Raw genomic sequence first — 25,703 nt, 5'->3', positions numbered from 1 at the left:
GTCCCTCTTGAAGCTCCACCAAGGCCCCTCCCCAGCCTCACCAGGGACGCTCCCTGAGCTCTCCACAGACAACCATCCCATTCTTAATCCCTTCGCAATTCTAGATTGGAAATTGGACTCTTCGGTCACACCGCCGGTGAAGCGTGTGCTGGTCCAGTGGGATGATCTCCCTCCAGAGGAGGCATCTTGGGAATCTTGGGATGAGTTAAAAGTTCTTCACAACCTTGCGGACAAGGTCGTTTTTGACAAAGGGGGTGTTGATAGTAACACAGCAACAGCAGACCAACATCAACATATGGATACAAGCAGGCCTAAGAGAGAGTGTAAGAAGCCAGCTTACTTGCGGGATTTCATTTAGACGCCTTGCGGCCCCGTAGTTTTCGTCCCTGACCTTCGAAGGATTGCGGAACCTTCCAGAATCCGTTATAGGGTGCTGTTAGTTAGAAAGGGGAATTCAGTTAGAATTCAGTTAGCTTCAAGGACTATAAATGTAAATAAGAAATTGTGAAATGATAATAAGAACACTTATCTCTAGATTTTACTTCTTTTACATTCCTCTTGTAGTTTAGGACCGTATCACAATGCGACATGTTTCCACCTTTGAATGTCATAGCTTCTGAGCTCTGCAGCATTTACATTAGTCATGGTGAATAATGAAGTTTGCTTTTAGTCTATACAGTATTTTCATTTTTTGTTTTATTGAGCCATATTTGTTGTAAACCAATTTGTTTTATTGTGCGCCATAAGTTTTGTATTCTTATGCCAAAATATTAGTAAATTGTAAATTTCGTTTTAATAATTTGATTTCATAGTAGCAGACTCATTATATTCAAACATTTTGAATGTTTCAGAAGTATGATTGCATTGACTATTCCACTCGAAAATTTGAGAGTCAATTGGTTTCATTCAACAACAATGGCATTGCCACAAAAAAGAAAGGATTTCAATAGATTTGCTTTATCCTTTTGGAACCCAGCAGAAGTTCGAAGAGTAGAATTGAAAGGAAAAACTGCCAACACACTTGTATTGTGTACACTGTTCACGATTCTTTGCGGTATTGCTTCCATTATACGATTATTTTAAGTATTGTTTCTATGTGCACGCAATACTCAACAGTCAATTACATTGTAATATTTGCGTATCTTCTCAAATAACTGAAGTTCACTCTGGAATCTAAAAATTGCCGAGTATATTAGCTCTCAGTTAGGTATGGATCGAAGTCGTATATACATACTTTGCTATGCTACAGAAAGTTTTGTGTAAATAATACGATTAGCAAAGTTCCTGGAAGTCTAGAAGAGTAATCAACAAAAAATAAGAATAAACCAAATTAAGCATTTGAAAACCCCTTTCAAGTTGGAAGGTGTTCACAACACTTTCAATTTGAAATGTATAATATAAGTGTTTATAAAAAATCAAAGGAAAATATATTGAAATATTCGGGAAATGTACATCTGCTGAAATAAACAACAAGCAGAAGCTACATCACTTAACAAAAACAAGCATGTTCGACCACTTAAAAACAGAAGCAAAAGAATTATAAATTCTTAATCAACGTAAAGTCAGAAGCAATCAAGCAACCTAAGCTTAACTATCAAGAGCAAAGCTAAATGTAATGCTTAACCATTCAAAAAAGAAGCTAAAAACAAAATCTAATATGTTGAAGATAACTCCAAGAAAACATAAATATATCTTCAAAGAGATTATTCACATACACCTTGTGATTATAATTTCAGCTCACTAACACTAATCATGGTCACTGCATTAGGTTATACTTTTGATTCATGCATTTGCATAAAAAAACATCAATTGCTTCCTCAAAGCACCCATTTTGATAATAGGACGAAATCATAGAAGTCTATCAAGCAGTACTTCGATAAGTGAGGTTTTCAAAACCTCTTTTGCTCTTACATAAGTAACTACAATGCATAACAATAGGGGAATTACTCAAACTTGCACCACCAATCATGTTCTTTCTTATCACATATCCATGGACTGATTTAGTTAGCCATCCTCAAGCAACCAATCATGTCCTTTCTTATCACACACACACAAATATATACACGCTTTTATTTAGCTTAAAATGGTCCAAAAGTAGACTAAATAAAAATGCAACTCTCTCTCATGGTCTTCAATCTGAATGCAACCAATTATTTTGGGCTCCCCCACTTCACATTTTGGGCCTTCAACTTTGGAGCCTTCCTTGATCAAATTTGCCACCATTTGATTTAGAGCTTCTTTAGCTTTCTTGACTCTTGTTCTTCTCATTGATCTTCCCAATCCTTGGACGCTGTGTTCCTTCCATCACGCCTTCTCCTATGTCCTCATCATTCCGTCTTTCTTGGTTTGAATTTCTCCTCAAGTTGGATTCTCTGTCACCTGTGTATCAAATGGCTTCAAATGTTTCTGTAAAATTGTTGCAGAGTAGCAATACACAATGCAATATTTTTTGTGAACTTTTACTAAATGAAAAAAAAATTTGAAAAAAATAAAAATACAGCCAAACTAGAAAAAGTATTAGTGGATGGGAAATAAAAAAATAAAAATACAGCCAACATGTATGAATAAATTTCTTGATTTTTGTAACTTAGTAAATAAATTATTAATAAAATATAAGGATGGGAAATTATTAGTGGAAAAATTTAGTAAATTTTTTTGAGGTGATACTTGATAGGTCGGAAGAATTAGGTGCCTAACTAGAAAAAGATAAAAATAAGTGATATATACAAGTACGATTCACTTAACAATTCCAATTAGTATGATGAGTTAAAGATGTTCTAACTATGGTAAGCAACGTAACCAAGTGAGGTCTAATTCCCTTGGAAACCAACCAATGCAATTTTCTAATCCATTTCTCTACATAACATGAGATAATGAAAATTTAGGAAACCAAATTTCTGGCACACATTTTATCAAACACGTTCGAATTTGGGAGAATTATTTTTAAACAGAACACACATGAAGCTGCCAATAATTGCGACTGCACTTAAAAAATAGTTACTAACTATGGTGAGTCAAGATTGAACTAATGGCGAGTGAGTTAGCACTTTTGCAGGTGGGACTCAATTTGATTATCGTGTTGCAGTTTTAAGAAGTGGAGAGAAGGAAAAATGAAAAAGGATAATTCTTTTTTTTTTATAAAAAATTGTTATGCTGACGAGGATAGAATTGAAACACTACCTAACACGTGCTGTGTTATGTTAACGCCGTTGAGATCAGGATAAGCTCAAGTTTAGGAACAAGAAAGTGGTAGCTTAGGCAATTCTTAATTCTTATACAAAGTTAATGTAAACACGTGATTTATTGGGTAAGGTGTGTTTTTTTTTTTGGAAAAAATGTAGATTATATTAAACCCAAAATGATATAATAATAATTGCGGTTAAAAAAATCAAAAGTCTTTATAATACAAGAAAATTTATATCAAGATACTAAAACAAAATGTAATATATACATTTATTTATACATAAGAAAATTAATATTGTTAATAATTTCTATTAAAAAAAATTGATAATCTTAAAAAATTAACTTGTTGCTAGAAAGTAGACTACACACAAGATTTATTGGGTAAGGTGTGTTTTGTTTTGTTGGTTTGTTGGCGTGTAAAGTGACTACACACGAGAAGGTGAGAATGAACTTGTCCCGTACGAAGGAGAAGGACCTTTTCACGGTGACTCACTCCCAGCAACGCGGCCTATTTTCCACACACCTTATCAACAACGCGTGTCCAATGCATGTGCATCTCTTATCAACATTTTTGTACGTACCAATCTACAACGTCTCCAAAAAACTACTGAAATATTGCATATTCGTGATATGTTTAGTAAATTATCATGATGATGATGATATCCATTTGGACTATCAAGAACCGAACAAATCTAGTTGGGTTGGTTAAATATAATCATATTCATTTTTAATTTTAGAATATTATCCAATAGTGTTCCTTAGATTTTAATTATGATTGTTCCTGTTCATCTAATTATTACCATCATCATATTTTAGTATCTTGCACAGCTGTAACACCCCTTTAGATTCAAGGGACTTTCATTTTCATGGATTTATTGTTATTATCTTAATCGGTTCAATGAACAATCATATTAGTGAAAATGAATTTATACGTCTAAATTCCAAACTTTAAAATTCATATTTATGTATCTTTTTCTTATTTATATAATATTTAAAAAAAAATTATCTGTTGTAACATCACATTTGTATTCTAATAATTATTATAAATCTTGATCTTTGTATTTAGTTTTGATTGTTACGGATCAAAGATCATGAATATTACTTAAATTATGAGTTGAATTTACTTTCTTTTATATCTTTAATAAATAAAAGCTGTATTGAATAGTCTATTATCAACATTTTTGTAGAATTAAAACTCCTGCAAAGAATCGTGTACGTTTGATGCAGTAACTCTACCTGTCTGGATTTTATATTCACCAAGTTTCAAAAATTTTATTTGAAACATTTTTTTTTATTCTTTGCTGTCAAACAACCTAAAAGGTTATTTTACTTTTTATTCTTTTACCTTTCGTTTCATTTTCCCCCCTAAACTAGCATAAAGTGGATTTCAGTTCGGTATGCTTGTCGTGTACACATACTATGCTTTACAACAGGTTTTAATATAAACATAAATGATACGATCCGCAAAGTGATTGAAATTTGTAGGAGTCATCAACACAAAATGAGAACAGACCAAATTAAGGACTGGAGGAAACCCCTCGCACTCTTACAAAAATAAATAAATAAATTAGGGATATAAGAACGTCTATTCCATTAAGAAAAAAATGTTATTCTTTCAAAAACACCTTTTCACAACTCATTTTTTAATGAAAAAAAATGTTTGTTGGGGACTTACAAATAAGGGATATTCATCATATTGAATTATAGATGAACTCAACAATTCGAATTGAATCATATTAGTTCAGTTAATTGGTTTGTTTTACTTTAAATCTGAATCAAATTAATTATAATAAATTCAATTATCAGACTTATCTTCTTTTTTTTAAAAATCTGAACCAACCCGATGAATTGATAATTTTTTAACTAGTGTTACCAAGTGTCTTAACTAGTTTTAATAATTAATATTACATTAAAAAAATTAAAATAACAAATATTTTGGGATTTAATTTAATTTTTACATAACAATGAAACGAGTGGATTACTAATTTTTATTTAGAGGGGAATGCTCATGTTTACGGATTTGTGAGCTGTGTTGGTTAGGGATAAAAAAAATTTTAAAAAATGTGAATCTTACATAGAATTTGTATATTTTGTATTCTACTTTAATTTTTTTTTCTATTTTTATCTTTTTTATTTCTACCATTTCAATAAAACTCAACAATAACATAAGAAAACACTTGTCAAGGCAAAGATTTTGATTTCTGTCAAGAAAGACTTTACATTTTTTTATCTTTTAATTTAGTATTCAGCCAATAATATTTGGATACATGTTTTTCGTACAAATAGCAGTCGTACTACACACACAACGTTGCTGTTATTGTGTTATGTAAACTTTATCCAATATTAATACTGGCTTTGTGCAATAATTTGTACTTTTCTTTGGTGCAGAGCAATAATTTGTATACTGTGTGTCAAAAAAAGAAGCAACTATTTGTGCTGCGTGTAAAAAAAAAAAAAAGCAATAATTTGTACTGAACCGGCCTTACTATACGTGTCGTCAAAAGGTAGTATTAAAATAACAGGAATCTTGCTAAATAGGAGTATACTATATACTATAGTACCTTAAAAACATTAATTAAAAAACGTAAAATAAAATATTGATTTAAAAATTAATAAGTTTTTTTTCTAAAAATTAGGCTGGAGATGTATCAAAAATTATTGTGAGATTGTTTTAATCACATTTTTTAATGAAACATTTTACTGTTAATTCCTTAATTCTAACATTAGTGGCGAACACTAAACTATCTGGAACATATTTACAAATTACAATACATCTCATAAGATTAATAATCTTCGTTGCATACAGTGTTGTCTAGTTTGTTTGTTGTTATATATATATATATATATATATATATATATATATATATATATATATATATATATATATATATATATAATATTGGTGTGTTGCCTAGTTAGAGGAAGAGAACTCTAGCAACGTAAAGAAATACGGGATTCACCAGTTTCAGACATTTTTCTTTGACAAAAATGGATTTTTTTAAAAAACAACTTAACCAAAGAGTATAATATGGAAACAATTTACATGGTATGAATGATGAGGAAGCACCACACTCAATGACAGTGTATTTATATTTCATCGTGTACCAAGAGAAGTCATGCTTATCGGTGTCTCATGGTTCAGTATGACAACCAAAAATAAAAAACATCATTCAAAGCGACTTCTTATGCTATAAGAAAAAAACAAACACAAAATATCACTTATTATGCCTCTTAGATCCTACTTGATAAAAACAACTCATGCAAATTGTTTTCAAACTATACTCTTTGGTACATTGTTTTTTTAAATATACCCACTTTTAGTCCCAGTTTCATAATGTTAAATTTTCTGTGTAATGTGACTGAGAGGCTGGGGATGTTTAATGTAAAAGGAGAAACTTTGCTAGCGTTTACCAACGCAAACGTCCATTAATTTTTGTTTTTTATTAACTTTTTTCCAAAGACAGGATTATTAATGTAAGAGTGATGCACTTAATTATATTCCGACGTAATATTTCAAAATAATTTTAAAATTGAAATTTGAATTATGAAGCGCAGGAAGGCTTAAAATATACTACTACAAAATAAAATTCCATGCGACGGATTATGAGACTCGCTGTACTTTGTAGAGTTGCTTTCTTAAGATTATTTGAATTGACTATAGCTGCGAAGAAAAATAATTGCAGAAGCTTTATTTTGTGGGGGAAAAGAGAACTATGGGTAATTAATTTATGTATCACTAGCCAACATCTTGAAGGAATAAAAAGATATTCTGTGCGCCACATCTTTTGAAAACTGTGTGCTATGAGCTGTATTGTATCTTTACCTTCCCCTTATAACGGATATGCTTTTCCCACTATCAACATTCCACAGGAAAATGCGTTTCTTATCAATCACACCGAGCAATTAAAAATTAAACAAAAACAAAATCAGTCAATCATATGCTTCCATCAAATGGGTCAAGTAGCTCATAAGTCATAACTCAACCAAAATTTTTTCATCTTATAAATTTCAAACAAAAATATCATCACCATAGATAAGCCACTTAAGTAATTATATACACATATGGTAGGAGAAAAAAAAAGAAAAGGATATTGCAGAACCCTTTAAAACTCTTCGAAACTCATCTTAATCTAAGAAAAATTATGTGGTATAGATAACAAAAAGCTATTATCACCATTCACCAGAAAACTATGGTTTGAAACTATGGTTGGAAATCAGAGCAACTAGCTTGCTTCGTGAGAAGGGAAGGACTAAATCCCACCATGGAAGTATCAAAATCAATCTGCACCAACACATCCTCCAATTGAAACCCTCCAATCACAATTGAATTTCTGGGATTCTCACCTCCATCAACAAACCCTAAGCACATAACATCGTCGCTCACCTGCACCATAGAGTTTCTTCCGTATATGCTCCACTTCACCATCTCGCTCTGCAGCACCAGATCAATGATCGGCACGTTGGGCCCCACTTGGGAGCTTCCAACGCCATTGGATTCGAAGCAAAGCCCAAAGGGGGAAACTGGATCGACCCTTTTCATGTCCATAGACGAAGCGGCTTTCAAATAAGCGCTTTCGAAGTTATCATAGATCGAGGTTTGGAGAGTGGTGTAAGGCACGACCGTGCTCAGCTGCGCGCCCCCACCTAAGGGGGTGTCAAAAGCAACCTTTTTGCCGTTGATTTTGACGGAATTAACGTTGATTGAAGACTGGGTCTGTGTCGGGTCTTGGTTTGCGACAAGGGGTGTGAAAGTAAGATATCTGAAAATTTCAGATTCAGTTTGGGATTTATGCGTCATTTTTCCAAATTGAATAACACCAGAAGTGTGAGAAAGGCAAAGAGTGATTTTTCTCTGGATTTTAAGTGAGTGAAAAACTTGTGATGAGAAAGAAATACGAGATTTATCAAGACCTATAATGCCTTTAGCATCAGTGGCTAAACCATTCAAAAGAAAAGTGGGCGAGCACGTGAAGAGAAGCTCGTGAGAACGATGAATCACTAGGTCTTCCACAAGCTCTCCTTCGGTGACCCTTTTCCCCGTGATGCTGTTCTCTGCTGTAATTTGACATGGCTGATCTTGATCTATAGGATTTGCAAGACTCGAGAGCCACCTGTGGGTCTCAATTTCAGGACCCTTTGCTGTGAGGCAGCGAATTGAACGGTGGAAAATGGGGGCGAGGGTGGAAGATGGGGTGGTTCTGGATGCACAATCAGCCCAGAGGAGTGAGCCTCCGAGATCAAGCACAAATTTTGCAGACTCAACAGGGGTGCCATAAGAGAGGATTGTTAGGTATTGGTGTGTTGAATGGTCTTTTGTCACAGGTAGGGTTAGGGAAGATGTGTGAGCGTAGCAGAGAGTGGAAACAAGGCAAAGGGTGAGAGAGAGTGAGAGAGAGAGGGAAGAGGAAGCCATGGGTGAGGGATTTCAGAAATCAGAGAACGAGAGAGAATAGTTGGTAGTGGAAATGAGGGTGTCGGCGTTGTTGTGTCGCCGCGGCTGGCTGAAATATAGTTGGGGGTGGATAAGGCACGGTAATTAAGAATAAGAAAGGATGAATAGTCGACTCTGAAGGCTTTTTGTTTTTCTTTTTTTATGGTAGTAGAGGTGAGTAGATGACACTCTCTGTGCTTATCTTCACTTCTTCTCTCTCTTCATATGCTATTGGTGTGTGAGGTGAGGTAGCTCCTCATAAGGCCATACGATACGTCCCCACCCATCTCTCTCTTTAGGTAGGAAAGTGCCAAACCATTTTCATTGGCCCAACTTCCTTCGTTTATCCTTTCCAAGTCACAAAACTTGGCTACGCGTTTCAGTCTTGTACGTCAATTAATAGTAGTAAATACCTAATAATATAAATTTATTAAGGTTGAACAATAATGTCGCTTGAAGGGGCCCAAGGGCCAGAGCCGAAGATTTTTGGCGTGTTTATGCTGCCGTTTAGAATCATGCTTGAGGATAAACTCTTGGTTTACATTTTTTGTTAACTACCATGTCGGTGTGTTATTACATGGACTTGTTACCTGTTGGAGCATCAAGGTCCCAGCGTACATAACTACATATGACTGTTTATCATAGGTTAGCCAATATTTTTCATATTACCTTATAGCCCTTCTATATTTTTAAGATAGGGATTAATATTCTCGAAATTGCTATATGACCCTTCTTGAATACTTGTTTTCTGAGTATATAGATTAACTAGAAGAATTTGAAAACCCAATTTTGATTGATTTATTAAACTCATATATAGAATTAATACAACAGTGTAAGATTCTCATGTGTTCACGTATGGAAAAAATAATATATTTAATAGAATAATTTTGGTTTGATTTATTCTGTATGTAAAACTAAAGTGTCTTGTCAGTGTCATGCACGAATTAAATATTTTTTATAAATATTTTCTTAATTTTATATGAAAAGTTATTAACAATTAAAGTATAACATTTTTAATTATTAATCTTTGTTGTTCATTATATATGTGTATAATTATATATTTAATAGACAATGATTTTATGAAATAATTTTTTAACTATATATTTTTAAATTAAAATCTAAATTAAAGATATGCATGTTATGCGCAAAATGTATTATGGAACAGCGCTATAAAATATATTAAATTTTAACAATTAAAAATTTGTGAAAATTTGATTTAGAAATTATGAACTAAAAATAATAAAAATTTTATGCTACATATTAATCATGTATCATAAAGTATAGCAATATTTATGTTATTAATTACTACAGTGTAGTATAATTAATACTATTACTTATTTTATTTAAAATAAAACAAAAAAAAGATTAAATTATGGTTAATATTTCATTTGTATAATATATTATAATGTTAAATTTTATTTCCTATAACTTAAGATGACAATCAATAAGTTTTGAGTAGGATACTATAGTAACCACCTCATATTCATCCTTTAAAAAATTCTTATACTTATATCCATACCGGTGAGGATAATAACTTTAATATCGTGTCATTTCATGTTGGATACTTAAATGTCCATAATTGTAGTCATTATCTGCATTTTAAAAATAATTTATTTTAAACCACAATTTAAAATATTTATTATAAATTATAATTATATAAAAATATTTAGATTAAAATATAATTTTCGTCTTTCACTTTCAAAAAAATTATAATTTTAATCCTCCTATTTTTTAATTGAAACATTTCATCCTTTTCTTTTAAAAATATATAATTTTATTCATACGACTAATTTTAAACATTGAAATAGCATAAGAAAAGAAAATAAGGTAATTTACAATTATTATATATTACATGTGAAAATGAAAATTTTTAGATATGAATGAAAATTATATTAATTGTTTCTAAAAATAGTATTTTGTACATAAATTTTAAGTTTAAATTTATTTAGTATTTTTTAAAAATATATTAATGTCAATGGTGATTAAATTATATATTATGAAACTTAGTCAGTTTCTCTAAAAAAATATAATTATGACCTTACGAGAAAGATTAAACAATTATAAAATACTAGCATGGAAAGTGTACATTGCACACATTTTGAAAGAAAAACAATACAATGAGTAAAATTAAAATAAAAAAATTTAAAAATTATTCAACCGACACGTGATTAGACAATTTTAATATAGATATAGATTAGGTATATACACACTCATGCGAATTGTTTTAATTGGATACATATCCTAACATAATGGCTAAACCTGGATCAATTTATTTTTCGCATGTATTTAGAGAGACGTTTTAACACACGTATCCTTGAATTGAGTAAAAATTATAGAAAGACACATATACTACTAAGGATAACTTTTTGTTTTTTCTTTGAGGAACTAAGAGTGACTTGAAAAAGTGTAGCCAAACATCTACTTAATCTAAATTGAGGCGGCTTCTAGTGTGCCACAGTCGAACAAGTCTTACACGGTGCCATAGTTTTCCTCCACCATTGGATATAATACTAAAGTAATCAACAACTGATTTTTTTTGTGACTTTATGCTTTTTATGGAAAATGGAAAATGAGAATCCACAGCTATACACCGTTTTCCCCTTTTGCTTCATCCTTGGTCTTGTGGTTTCGTTGGAGAAGAAATACAGACTATCAAACCAAAGTATATGTTTTTTTGGTAAATGGTAAAAGCCCAACTTTCTGTTGTCCATTTGGGAGTATAGTTTCGAAGATATACAATAATGGTGTTTTATCGATGGATCTGACTGAGGTTGCTTTAATGTGTTGTCGTTAATTAGTAGTCATGTCATATTTTCATGGATGAAGGATGCTAGTGATTTTGTCAAGTTCTATTGTAGCCATGAAAAGAAAAATGGGGAGGTTGTGAACATGATCAAGAAGTCTAAAGCAAAAGGTTAGAACTTGCAAGTTAAAAAATACATTTTTCTTTTCCACGAGTGTTTTTAAAAGAGATATGCTTTTTAAAATTTCATAAAAAGGATAAAGTTACAAAAAACATTAGCCAGTGATTGCTTTAATATTATATCAAACGGTGGAGGAAAATTGTGACACCGTGCAAGACTTGTTTGACTGTGACACACTAGAAGTTAGAAGTCTTCATTGATGGGTGTTCTTGGTTCTCCCTAGTTGTCGGGCGAAGTTCACTTCTTTTGTTATGACTGATACCATTGGCACCTTGTTTGTGAGGATGCCGTAGTTGTTTTCTTGCTTTGTTGCTTTATATTTTTCCCTAATAAAGAAAAAATCTAGATTGATTTGGGTCAAATTAAAAAAATAAATAATCCAACTTAACCAAATAAAATTTTGACCAACGTAATATACCTTGACCCAAACCTAACTATCTACCATTTCCTTATCTTGGTTGCTTTATTGTCTCTCTCACACTTTCTGTGTTGGTTGTTCAAGTTGCAACCGACAGGCAAACCCCTAAATCTAGTAATATTAGTACATGATGATAGATTATACTTTTTATTTTACTGAAAAATGTTAATTTCATTAGAAATATTTTAATTAGTGATTTCTCTTTCCTTCTTTTTTTTTCCTTTATAATTTTTTTCAATTACTAGATTATTCTCATGGGTGAGTTTGTTTAAATTTAAAAAACAACGTTAAAATAAGCGACTTTTATAAAAGTATATTTTTAAGAAGCAAATATAATTTATTTTTTAAAATAAATACAAGGTTATTTTTTAAAAAAACAAAAATAATTTAGACAAACACATTAAAATAACACTTATTTTAATAAATAAATTTAATCAGACTGATGCAATATCTCTCTTTACTGGGCTATATTTAATACTGGAAGGGTTGTCTTATCTATTTGGTGCTGGAACTGGAAATGGTGTCTTTACCATAGACACTACTGTTGTATTTAAAACTCAATTGTTAAGCTTAAAACCCATGGAAACTTAATTAAGCATGAGAAAGTCAGCCAGGTGTACCACTCGCAACTCAATTGTTATACTTAAAAGTTAAAACCCATCTTTGATAAATGATCTTTGCTTCCCTTCCGGTGCATTTGTTGTCTTCAATCTAAACAAAACCCAGATTGAGAAAGTCATAACAAAAGAGGTAAATTGGCCTTTTGATTGGGGCAACATGAAATGCTACCAAGCATAACGTGGAATTCCAACATCCAGATATCAACTCATTAAGAGCCACAAATCAAATATTCCAAAATTTAGGAAGAAGACAATGAAGTTTTCATCCAAAATCTGTATGACATGAACTGTGTAGTCAACAAATCATTCTGACAGTATTTATTAACTGACTTCTCGCGTAAGTATGAGTGACATGATATATTTTAACTCAATGAAGCATCTTTCTTACATAAGTAAGGGTGATGATATAACTAATTAACTCGATGAAGCATTAATTTTTCCAGCAAAGTCAGGTGAACTTCTATCATACACACGCACACACTACAAATCACCATATAAGGCGGAAAGTTGTTTTTTTTTTCTTTTTTCTGAAGGGAAGGCGGAAGATTGTTACTAATAATCCATTTTTATAATATTTTTTATTCTTAATTAAAATTTATTAAAATGAGTGGAGATTTATTAAAGAGTAGAATCTATACATTTTTGTGGTTTGTGAAAAATTTCATCCAATAATAAAAAATATATTTAAAAAATGTATTAAAAAATGTGCTCTGCATTCAAGGCAAAGATTATAGGCCTTTTTAATTTCAAGTGAAACATGTGCTATTTATTTGGTTGGTAGCATGCATATTTAACTATGTCCAATGGGGAGCTTCTTGGTGACATAGTGGTGCATGGTTCTCAAACTTAAAATTTTATTTAAGGAGATGATGTCATTTTTCACTTGTAATAATAACTTGTTAATTATTGTTGATTATGTTTGTGATGTAGAAAAATTAAAAATATAATGCACAATGACAAAATTTCACCTTAATTAAATGTTTAATTGAAATATGAATATTTACATTAAGGGTGTTTCTTAATTAAGTTGATTCCCACATATAATAAAAAAATATTCACAAGAAACTATAAGTAATAAAAGATATTGGATTAAGAAAATGTGGCTAAACGATTTTATTCTAATTTACTTTCAACCACCGAGGGTTACGCACTTAATTATAGTCCAGCATAAAATTTAAAATTTATCAAATTAACTTTAAAATTGAAATTTGAATTATCATTTATCAAGCCCAAGAAGCTTAAAATATACAAAATACTCCGATAATGTAGCAGTACTTTGTAGACCTTGCTTTCTTAAGATTTTATGAATAGACCAACACGGTAAAATGGTTCCAGAAGCTTCAATTTGTGGGGGAAAAGAAAACTATTGGTGTGCATAATATCATATTCGGATAGCATCTTGAACGAATAAAAAAGATACTCTATGCGCCGCATCTTTTGTTCTTTTGCGGAGAAAACCATGTGCGATGGATGAGTTTTATTTAGGAAGAAGACAACGAAGATCTCATTCAAAATTTACATGAAACAGACTGTATGTTAAGTCAAAAAATTATGTAGACAATATTTATTAATCCTTCTTACTAAAGTATGGGTGATTATATATTTAACTAGTTCAAAGAGGCTCCCTTCTTATATCAATTTTTTTATAGCAAAACTAAGGAAATTTCTATCAAACACCACATGTGTAGATAGTAGACGCACACTCCACAATTATATATGGAGGGAAAAGTTTTTTTTTATAAGCATGGGGAAAAATTATTAATATAAGATTTAATGATTAGAAATTACTTAAAAATGCAGTCAATGTAATAATGCAGTCATTCTTTTGAAAACCACATTATTACATTGATAATACTTTTCTCCACTTTTTGCTTAAGTAACACACACATAAATAAAATTAAAAATTATGAATATTAAGGCATAATTTTAAGAAAAAACTACTGAGATAAAAATGAAATAAATTAGATGGAGAGATATTTAAAATTGTAAGATAGTTTCTAAACAAAAATTTAATAATTTAAATTAGGTTTCAGAAAATTTATGTTTACTTAGGTTTAATTAAATATATCATTTTAAAAAATAAGTTTTGGGAAGATGAGTAAATTACAATAAACATACTTAAGCTACACAAATAATTAGAATTTTTAAAAAATGTCTAACTTATGACGTGGGTGTAGAGAAAAAGAGACTCCTCCACTCATCATCTAACGGACAAAAAATATCAAATTATGTTTTGTTTTATTATATTTATTTAATTTAATTTTAATGGTCAAGATTTCATCCAGTCGTGACTGCAAATAATCCCCACCCAAAAAGAAAAAGGGTTGAAAACTTGAAATAGGTAAACAAATTTAGGTGACGTTGAGAGAGAAAGGAATAGAATCTTGTCTTTATACTCATGCAATTGTGACAGTGAAAGTACAGTTCCTTCCTCTTGTGATTTCGCCGAGTGAAGAATAATCAAAAGGAGCACATTCCACTAACTTTTCATTCGACGAATAAAGTGCAATGGTCCTCTTTCACCTTTGGATTGCACCTAACCCTTCTACTATTTTTGGGCTGCCAGTAAGGGTCGTCCAGCCCATCAAGGCAAGAAAAACAAAAAAATTGAGGAATGAGCTTTCAACAACCCATGAGAAAAGGGGAGAAGAAAAAAACACACTACAAAAGCATATAATTCAGTTGCAGGCTGTCTTTTTGGGTTAGGGAAAAGAGACCAACTATAGACCGGTGCTTCCTGAGCTTCCATATGCCTCCTACACCCATTCCATTACGTAAAGCTCAATTTGTAATTTGTAATTTGTAATGTAAAATAAACAAAATATATAAGGAGATGCAGGAAGTTTAATTCCAAACTATATCACTCCATTGAACTAAGTCAATCTAATTCAATACTAACCGGCTCATTTATTATTTAATTTAATCTAACTCACCCAATTATTTCACTTATCCTTCAAGTAACTATTTCTCACACTAAAAAATCTAATTGGCTTGATTGAGAAGTGTATGAGTTATTATAAATTTCTTGATACATAAATGATTTTTTTTGCAAATAAAAAGAAATGTTGCAAAATACTTAATCAATCAAACTAGAATTTCCTCCAAATACATAAAGGTTAAAATATATTGGATTGTGCAGAAAAGAAAACACAAGAATGCATTTTTTTTCTTAAATAAATGAAGGAATTTTGATGCCTATTAAATATTAATAAACTTTATATACTATTATAAAGTATTATGTACTTTGTGGATAAAAGAGGTTGACATTTTAGTTGACTAAGCTATTCGAACAATCCATAAGGAAATTAAAAGAAACGAAATAATAATTTATTTTTATTTAAATTTATAGATTTTTTTCTTATTATATTTAACTTTTTTTATTTTTATCCAATATAAAATTTCACCTGATACTTATTCCAACAACATCGAATTCCAACAACATGTAAGACATAAGAAAAAAGTGCATCTGAAAAATATCCTTGGATTTCATCTTAAAATCCACACGGTTAACCTGACAGCACCACGTGGGCCTTTTATTTTTTCACGAAAACAAACGCAAACAAAACATTAGTATATTAATGATGGCAGCAGGTTAATTAATCAAAGAGAAGAATGATCTGAGCAGGTTTTATTTTGAAGCAGAAGGGATGAGCTAAAGCTTAGAACTGAGGTACTCAAATCAAACTCCAAAACCCTATCCCTCAGTTGATGGCCATCAAGAACAACACCAGTTACCGCGAATTCACCTCCATCAACAAATGCCAAACATAGCACACCTTTTCTCACTTCAACCAAGGAATTGTGGGCACATATGCCATAACTCACTTTCCTAAATCGACCATCCATGGCAAGCTTGATATCTGGCACAGCCTTTCCATCCTTGATGGTATTGGCATCGAAGCACTCTCCAAAAGGGTGCACGGATTTCACCCTCTTTATGTTTTTGGCCGTTGCTGCCTCCACGAAATCTCTAACAAAGGGCTTGTAGATGGAATGGTGCAACACAGTGTAAGGACTCATGGTGCTAATAACACTGCCCCCGTTTCCATTTTCATCGCGGAACAAAAAAGAAGCCCCAAACTTAACAGGTTTGTCGTTGATAGTGATAGAGTTGACATGAATGAAGTATTCGGTGCTAGAAAAGCCACCGAATCCAGTTTGGGAAAGCGAGATAATAGAGGAGCTTGGTCTCCCACCAATGAAAAGTTTGCCCTTACCAGAAGAAGGTAAGCAAAGAGTGAACTTAGGAGGAACATTAAATGAAGATGAGATCTGAAATGGTAATGTGTGTGGTGTTCTTGCAAGGCCTAGAATCCCTTTGATGCCTTTGGCAAGGCCAGAAAGAATAGGGATGGAGGAGAACCTAGAAGTTTCTGCGCAGCCATAAACAAAAGTTTGAGGCAACTTTATTTGAGGCAAGAATAGGAAATCATGACCCATGTCACCGATGAAAGTGGAGTCAGAAAAAGGGTTCACAACATCAAACCCACACGTGTCGTTGGTGCAACCTGGCTTACGAGGGGAGCCATCGCATCCAAGGCATGGTGAGCCTTGAGGGCAGTGTGGGGAGACACACGTGACAGGGTTGTAAGAGGAGGAGTTGTAATGGCTATCACACTCGTACCACAGGTAGTTCCCTGAAAGGTCAATGGCTAAGTTCATGTTGTGTCGTTGAGTTCCTATGCATACTGATGTGAAGTATTGGGGGGTGGTTGAATCTATGTTAATGGGGAGGGTGATGAATCCGGTCTTTGGAAATTCATTTGATGCTGACAAAGAGGGTGAAACAATGAGGACATGTAAACATAGGATGAAGAAATAGAAGAAAGAAATAAGAGTTGACTTTGAGTATGTTCAGTTTGGCTTGCAAGATGTCCCGACTTAGAGTTGCTGGATTTGTACGTAGATCTGATATCAATTATTTCTTATAATTCTTTGATTATTTATGATAAATGCTAACTAATGTTTTAAGTATATTAGTTAAGAAACATAAAATAAAAATGTTTTTATTAAAAGATAAAAAATTATGTTATTATGATTTTTTATGTCCTCTTATAATTTATATAATAAATAATATTTTTATTTAATTTCTTAATAATGTCTTAAGATTATTGGTTAACCAGACTTATTATTTATTCCAATAAATAAATAATTTTATGTGAAAACAGAGTCGATTCCTCTGTTGATGAGGTGCTTTTCCGCGTGCAACTTCTCTCATCATAGAGGCAGGGCAACCCATTTGACACAGTCATATTTGGCTTCGGTATGCATAAATTATACTGCAATTTGCATACTCTTCGTCTTAAGATCCACGCTTATCTCTTTCTTCCATGCATGCCTGTCAATAAATAATTGATCTTTGTCATTACAGAATCCATTCGATGTGTAGAGGGCCAATTCTTAACGTGTGTGTATATATATATATATGCATGCAGACATCGTGCCTAAATATTTACATATGTTGTTGATAAATAATGACTTTTTTATAAAAAAAAATTGGGTTTCCAGGTAGAACTTTAAAGAAAAGAAAAAAAAATCTTAAATTTTTTAACACGTTAGCTTCAAGGGTGAATTTTATAAAAAGTTAAAAAAGAAAAAAAATTCATTCGGTTCTACTTCATATATATAACATTCAGGTTTTAACATAGATATTAAAAAAATATAATTAATATTTTCAATTTTATAAAATATATTATGTAACTTCATAATATATCTTTTTTTTCTCTATAGTTAATTAAACTTTTTCTCATTTATTACACAATAACAACTGCTCCCATTATTTTGTCCCATATTTTTCAGCTTTCGATAGGGTAAAGTTAGGTTCAGACAAAATTGAAACTATCAAAATTCGAAGCCTAATGCTTCTTCCTTTATCATTTAATGATACAAATTTAAATTTATTTTATTTTTATTTCTTAGACCCAGATTCAAAGTCTAATATTTCCTGAATTCCTATTTCTATTTCTTCTTTTTTTTTTGAACAAGTAGACAGATTTTTTTATCTGAATTACACTTGAGATTTAAGACATATATAGGACAGCACCATTCGCATTAAGATACACTTGGATTTCATCTTAAAATCCACCCGGTCAACTGGCAGCACCACATGGACCATTTACTTTTCATGAAAGTTCAAAAGCAAACAAAATATATATTAAACATATTAATGCATGGTTCATGATTGGTAGATTAAAGAGAAATTAGATCTGAGCGGGTTTTATTTTGAAGCAGAAGGGAGGAGCTAAAGCTTAGAATTGAGGAACTCAAATCAAACTCCAAGATTCTATCCTTGAGTTATGCCCTCCAAGAAGAACACCACAAAATGCCTGTTTAGCTCCATCAGCAAATGCCAAACACATCACACCTTTTCTCACTTCAACCAAGGAATCGTGGCCAGATATGTCATAATTCCCTTTCCCAATGCGGCTTTCAAGCACCAGATTGATAGCTGGCACATCCGCAATGGTATTGGCATCGTAGCATGTCCCAAATGGGTGCACTTTTTTCACTCTCTTCATGTTTTTGGCCTTTTCTGCCTTCACAAACACTTTAACAAAGGGCTGGTAGACTGAACGGTGTAACACAGTGTAAGGTTGAATGGTACTAATTATAGCGCCCGCGTTGCCGTTTCCATCGAGGAACCGGATATCAGAAGTATTAAACTTAACAGGTTTGTGATTAATATTGATTGAGTTGAGATGAAAAGCGTATTCGTAATTGGAAAAGTTACCATCACCAAATCCGGTTTGGGAAAGCGAGGTAGAGATCAAAGTTGGACCCCCACCAATGAAAAGATGATGTCCCTTTTTACCAGAAGAAGGTAAACAAAGAGTGAACTTAGGAGGAACGTTAAAGGAAGATGAGATCTGAGATGGTAATTAATGTGAATGGTGAGATAGCAAGGCCAAGAATGCCTTTGATACATTTGGCCAAGCCCACATGAGCAGTGAAGGGTAAACCACTATCACAATTGGATAGGTAGGCTTCGGGATGGGGGCATTGTGGGGAGTCCCAGGGGACAGGGTTGTAAGATGAGGAATTGTAATGACTACCACACTCTACCACAACAATCTCTCCGAAAGGTCAATGGCTAGTTTCATGTTGTGTCGTGGAGTTCCTATGCCTATTGATGTGCAGTTTTGGTGGGTGGTTGGTTCTATGTTAATGGGGAGGGTGATGAATCCGGTCTTAGGAAATTCATTTGATGCAGAAAAAGAGGATGAAACAATGAAGACAAGTACACTGAGGAAGAAATAGAAGACAGAACTAGGAGTAGCCATTGTATGTTTGTGAATACTACTGTTGTATGTTCAGTACAGCTACTTATAGTTTGCTGGATTTGTAGATCTGTTATTAATAAATGCATAAACAGAGGCAAGACAGGCTACATTTTCCTTTGCCATAACCAAGGAATTGACTCCATGACTGGTGCACTGCACCCCTTCTTGCAACACTATTTGAATAGTTGGCACAACTAGTGTCCAGTTGTTGCGGAATTGCCAATTGTAGTTGAATCCCGACATGCCTCAAATTCTATAATTTAATTTTAATTTTATGATTAAGTTTGTCACATTATTACCTAATCGGTGATGTATTACTTAACCTATCAGGTCATCATTTCATGAATCAAAACTAATCATAAATATCAAAAACAAAATTTTAAAAATATCAAATATTTTAAATAAAAAATATTTTTTAGATAATAAGTCGAAAAATACATATTACAATATGAAAAATATATTTAAATTTTAATTTTAATGTTATGATTACTATAGTACATCAATAAGTTTTTCTTTCTTTTGATCGAAAAATATTAGTTATTAGTTTTTGTAGATAAAAAATTCGAATTAGCAATTTATTTTTGATTTTTTATTTATTATTAAATCAATTTTATATCATTAATCTCAAGTACCTCAACAAGTCGATTTGACTTGATTTTGTTCTATATTTTTCAGATCTAATTGGATAACGTTAGGTTCAACCTTTATCACGATCATGAAGCTTACTTTGTACTTTCTTGTGTTGATAAAATATAGGTTGACATTAAACACAAGAAAAAGTATAGGAGGTTTACATTTCAGTTAACTAATTCATTATTCAAACAATCCATAAGGAGATCAAAAGGACAGAATAACTTTTTTCTATTAAGGAAAGTACACTTGAGATTTCTCTTTCTAGGTGAACAAGTACACTTGAGATTTAAGACACATAATTAAGACAGCACCACGTGGGCCTTTTATTTTTCACGAAACTACAAAATTAAGCAAACATAATATTACACTAATGATGCATGATTGGCAGATTAAAGAGAAGTTGGATCTAAGCAGGTTTTATTTTGATGCACAAGGGAGGAGCTAAAGCTTATAATTGAGGTACTCTCATCAAACACCAAAATCCTATCCTTGAGTTGATGCGCACCAAGAAGAACAGCATCTAATGCCCTTATACCTCCATTAACAAAAGCCAAACACAGCACACCTTTTTTCACTTCAACCAAGGAATCGTGGCCATATATCTCATAACTCACTTTCCCAAAGCGGCCTAATTCTTCTGCTTCCAACACTAGATCGATAGCTGGCACAGCTTCTCTATGATCCCCAACGGTAGTGGCATCGTAGCATGTCCCAAATGGGTGCACTTTTTTCACTCTCTTCATGTTTTTGGTCTTTGCTGCCTTCACAAAAGCTTTAACAAAGGGCTGGTAGACTTGAGGGTGTAACACTGTGAAAGGATGAAGGGTGCTAATTTTAGTGCCCACGTTGTCGTTTAAATCGACGGACAGACCAGAAGTGTTAAATTGAACAGGTTTGTGATTAATATGAATTGAGTTGAGATGAAAGAAGTAATCGTAATTGGAATAACGGCTATCAAATCCAATTTGGGAAAGAGGGGTAGAGAAAGTTGGTCTCCCACCAATGAAAAGATGTCCCTTTTTACCAGAAGAAGGTAAACAAAGAGTGAACTTGGGAGGAACGTTGTTAAAGGAAGAAGAGATTTGAGATTGTAATGTGAATGGTGACTGCCTTGCAAGCCCTAGACTCCCTTTGGTGCCTTTGGGAAGGCCAACAAGAATAGGTAACTGGGGGAACCTAGAAGATTCTGAGCAAACAGAAAAAAAGGTTTGAGGCAACTTGATCTGAGGAGTGAAGAGGAAATCATGACCCAAGTCACCGCCGAAACCAAAGTCAGCAAAGGGGTTATCAAGGGCAACATTACAGGTGTTGTTGGTGCAGCCTGGCTTAAAGGGAAAACCAGCATCGCAATTGGATTGGAAGGGTTCGGGTCCAGGGCATTGTGGGGAGTCCCAGAGGACAGGATTGTAAGAGGAGGAATTGTAATTACCACCACAGTCGTACCACAGGTAGCTCCCTGAAATGTCAATGGCTAAATTCATGTTGTGTCGTGGAGTTCCTATGCCTATTGATGTGAAGTGCTGATGGGTGGTTGGATCTATGTTAATGGGGAGGGAGATATATCCGGTCTTAGGAAATTCATTTGATGCTGACAAAGATGGTGAAACAAAGAAGACAAGTACACAGAAATACAAGACACAAGTAGGAGTAGCCATTGTATGTATATGTGAATACTAGCTAGCTAGCTAATATTGTTGTATGTTTGAGTGTGTTCAGTTCAGCTACTTATAGTTGCTGGATTGGATTTGCAGATCTGATATTGATAAATGAATAAACCATTCAAACACGTTTTACATCATGAGATATAGAAGGAGATCGATGACAGAATTGTGGGATCATGTGCAATGTCATAGAAAAATAATAAAATAACCTTACTCATACTAAATTAATTTGATACTAATGATTCGTCAAAGATGTCAAACCGCGTCATCCGTAGTTGTATGCAAGAAGCTTACACGGACCTTGTTGCCACTCCCCGGCCAGTTGCCACCGCCATGAGCATGTATTGACCAGCTTATCATACATGTTAATTTTTTGGCTTTACTATATGCACGTATATATATTTTTATATAAAGTATAATAACATTTGCTTTCTCTTTTCAAGCTCCACGAAGATCTCCTTCTTCCAGGCTTGCCTGTCAATAAATTAATCGACCTTTCTCATTAAAGAACCCATCCCAATATAATAACGAAATATAAGTTAATTTGATAGTGAATTTGGATTAATATATAAATTAATTTGATAGTTAATTTAGATTAATAAGTGATTATAATTTTTTTACTAAAAATAATGAAGAAATTAACATTTTTATTATTTTTTATTAAAAAAATTAAAAGAAAAAGATTTCAAGAAGAAAAATTGGTAGAATTGGCTTTATGAGTCTGTGTGGGCTAATAATGCTTGCAGAATGGTCATTATGCAGTGGTTGATAAGAATGAGGAAAAGTCTGGCATGTGATAAATTAGAAAGATGTTTCTTAAAAATCCATTTTGAGAGAGAAAGAAAATGATTTGATTGATAACGTAAGAGAAAAAAATTAAGAGAATTATTAATGAAGTGTTTGAAACTTTTGATTAAAAGTTTAATTGAGTGTTTGTAATTTTTTTGTTGTCGAAATAAATAAGTTAATGGAGCTGAATCTGGATCTGGTATATATTTCTGAGAACCGTACCATGGATACGCTCACATGTTAAAATAAGCTGCGCGCCTCTCTAATACTACTAATAATAAAATATTATATAGTACTACTTTTTAATTACATCATTAATCATTTTCTTTTCTACTTTTCTTCTTCATCTATATATACACCAATCCACCTCATTTAGAAATGGACATTAATCTGATAATAATATGCACAGAAGTGATTATTAAAGCAGCGCCCAAAGAAAATGCCTCCTGTTCCAACATCGTGTCTGCTGCATGCTGGCCAATTGATTTTCAACGATTATTTTTCTAATTAATCAAATTCATCTTATATTTAAAGTAATTTATTGAAGTATTCTTGAAAGAGTCTTTATAAAATGGTTTTTGTCTATAAATTAATCAAATAAAAAATACTAATATAATATAATATTTTCTCAGTCCCATTATATATAATAATGGTCTAAGGTTATTTTATATTGACAAAGAAATTAATAAATAAATAAAAAATAATAATAATTTTATAAAATTAATCTTATCATTGTTGATTCATTTTTATTTTCTATTTAGCTCATATCATTAATATTACATGAAATACAAATGAAAAAAATAATATTACATTGAAAAATTAAAATAATAATTATTTTAAATTTTTTTTCTTCATACACAGCGATTAATATAGAGAAGGGAGTACTAGTTTGTCAAATTTTGGTCGGATTTTATCTTGGGGTTAGGTTATTTAACACTATATAGTCTTAATATATATTTAGTTTAGAGTTGAAATTATTACAATACGTATTTTAATACAAATTTAATTGATAAAAACAAAAACAAAGATCTAAATATTTTAATACGTATTTTAATCCTTTCGCAAAACTATTTTTGCCTCAAAATTCAAAATTTCTAAACATACTCTTAGATGATTCGTTGTGATCGATGATGAAGGAGGAAGGTGTATGATTCATCTTTAACTTTGTCGAGAGATAAATAATTAGGCCAGTGGATATTTTTAATTTTCTTATGATGTGCATGATTTTATTTTGTTAATGCTATAAAGTTAAATGGACAGCACGGACACCTATAAAGCTCACATGTAAGGAGTTAGCTGTTGTTACTATACATTATTCTTTGGTTCTTTTTTTAAAAAATAAAAAACAATATTATAAGATACCTAATTACGTATTAAACAATAGATCTGTTTTTATACGATAATTACACTAATAAGTATTAACAATTAAATTTTACTGAAATAATTATGAACAACATATAAAAAATAATTATGTCATTATTTTAAGAATGTACATGAAGTTAATTAAGCAAAACTTAATCTTCACTATTCGTATATGATTATTGGATGTTGAATATTTATTCTTCTCGATCGCATAAAAAGAACTTGCTAACTTCATATATATTATTTTTGGGATTTAATTATGATTTTCACTTAAATAGGAAGAACTCAAAAACAATATTTGAAAAAATAATATGGTATGTCTAGAAGAGAGAAAAGAAGATAAAGAAAATAAAAGAATAAAAATAATAATATATTTTATTTTGTTTAGTTAAAGAGAAAATTAATAAAAGAGAAAGAGAAAAATAATAATTAAAAATAATTTATTTTATTTTTCTTCATTTTAATTTTTAAATTTGTATATCACCTTATTTTCTTTTTCTCTGTACCAAATTAAACAAACACAATAGTTTATCTTCAGACTCTATAGTCTAAGACGACTCCTTTTTTCTTAAAACTAGGTTTTCTAGATCGATAGTTTAAGACAACTCCTTTTTTCGGTGATTGTTTAAGACTACTCCTTGTGATGCCAAAGCTATGCTTCATTTTTAATTAGTTTTGTCGAGAGGTGAAATAAAGTTGGCAAGTGGAATATAAAAGATAAAGACTTTATCTTAACTTTCGCAAAACCACTTTGGTATTTTGTTTTGTTTATGTTCTTAATTAAAAGCTTAATGAACTACACGGTACCCATACAGCTTTGATATGATTTTTACATGTAGAGGAAATTATTAGCTCTTGCCATTCACTACTCTTGTTCATGTTATAAAAAAGAATAAAAGTCTTTTTTATTATTTACTCGTAAATAATTTGTTCCTTACATGAATATTAAATTTATATATTATTTTAATTTCTAATATATTTATTGATTATTTTAAATTTTTAAAAATATATGCTGGTATATATAGAGAGAGATTAGTATATATGAATCTTAAAATATATCAAAAATAGTTTTATCTCATTATTTTAATTTACACAAATTTGTCTTTTAAAAAGTATTCTTAATAAATATTATAAAATATATTCACATTTATGTAGAACTTATATATATATAATAAAAGATATTAATAAAAGCTACCGTTCCAATTCGTACAATAAATTTATGGAAAAGGGCAAACGTACGTCCAAAAATTTCACACTCGCATCCATCTCAAAACATGGTTAATTATATATAATCAGTATTTCCTTCAGCAAAAAAAAAAAAAAAAATATATATATATATATAACGAGTATTCTAAAACTATAGTGTGGGTAATGTTCAGTGAATTAATTGTGACCAAATTGC

At 31.6% G+C, this 25,703-nt stretch overlaps 3 protein-coding genes, 1 long non-coding RNA gene and 1 pseudogene across 4 annotated transcripts; all 5 read right to left on the bottom strand.

Annotated features, from left to right (window-relative positions):
* Positions 1 to 1,857: 1,857 nt before the first annotated feature.
* Positions 1,858 to 3,213, bottom strand: LOC106796057 (uncharacterized). The gene is made up of 2 exons (XR_001384942.2): positions 3,006 to 3,213; positions 1,858 to 2,379 (listed from the first exon to the last, which is right to left on the bottom strand). It is a non-coding gene; the product is annotated as an uncharacterized lncRNA (long non-coding RNA).
* Positions 3,214 to 7,189: 3,976 nt separating this feature from the next.
* On the bottom strand, positions 7,190 to 9,205 carry LOC100788179 (probable aspartic proteinase GIP2). The gene has a single exon (XM_003546085.5). It carries the CDS (start codon positions 8,594 to 8,596, stop codon positions 7,385 to 7,387), a length of 1,212 nt encoding a protein of 403 aa, XP_003546133.1. The 5' UTR covers positions 8,597 to 9,205; the 3' UTR covers positions 7,190 to 7,384.
* A 6,692-nt stretch (positions 9,206 to 15,897) lies between these two features.
* On the bottom strand, positions 15,898 to 17,542 carry LOC102663677 (probable aspartic proteinase GIP2). The gene has a single exon (XM_006598275.4). It carries the CDS (start codon positions 17,236 to 17,238, stop codon positions 16,177 to 16,179), a length of 1,062 nt encoding a protein of 353 aa, XP_006598338.4. The 5' UTR covers positions 17,239 to 17,542; the 3' UTR covers positions 15,898 to 16,176.
* Positions 17,543 to 17,667: 125 nt separating this feature from the next.
* On the bottom strand, positions 17,668 to 20,038 carry LOC100786404 (probable aspartic proteinase GIP2; annotated as a pseudogene).
* Positions 20,039 to 20,672: 634 nt separating this feature from the next.
* On the bottom strand, positions 20,673 to 22,200 carry LOC100787650 (probable aspartic proteinase GIP2). Its single transcript, XM_003546084.5, has one exon. It carries the CDS (start codon positions 22,142 to 22,144, stop codon positions 20,879 to 20,881), a length of 1,266 nt encoding a protein of 421 aa, XP_003546132.1. The 5' UTR covers positions 22,145 to 22,200; the 3' UTR covers positions 20,673 to 20,878.
* Between the last annotated feature and the right edge of the window lie 3,503 nt (positions 22,201 to 25,703).

Source organism: Glycine max, chromosome 15 (assembly GCF_000004515.6).
Source record: "Glycine max cultivar Williams 82 chromosome 15, Glycine_max_v4.0, whole genome shotgun sequence".
Taxonomy (NCBI): Eukaryota; Viridiplantae; Streptophyta; class Magnoliopsida; order Fabales; family Fabaceae; genus Glycine; species Glycine max.
Note: the sequence above shows the minus strand (reverse complement) of the source record. Positions and strands in the feature narration are given on the sequence as shown.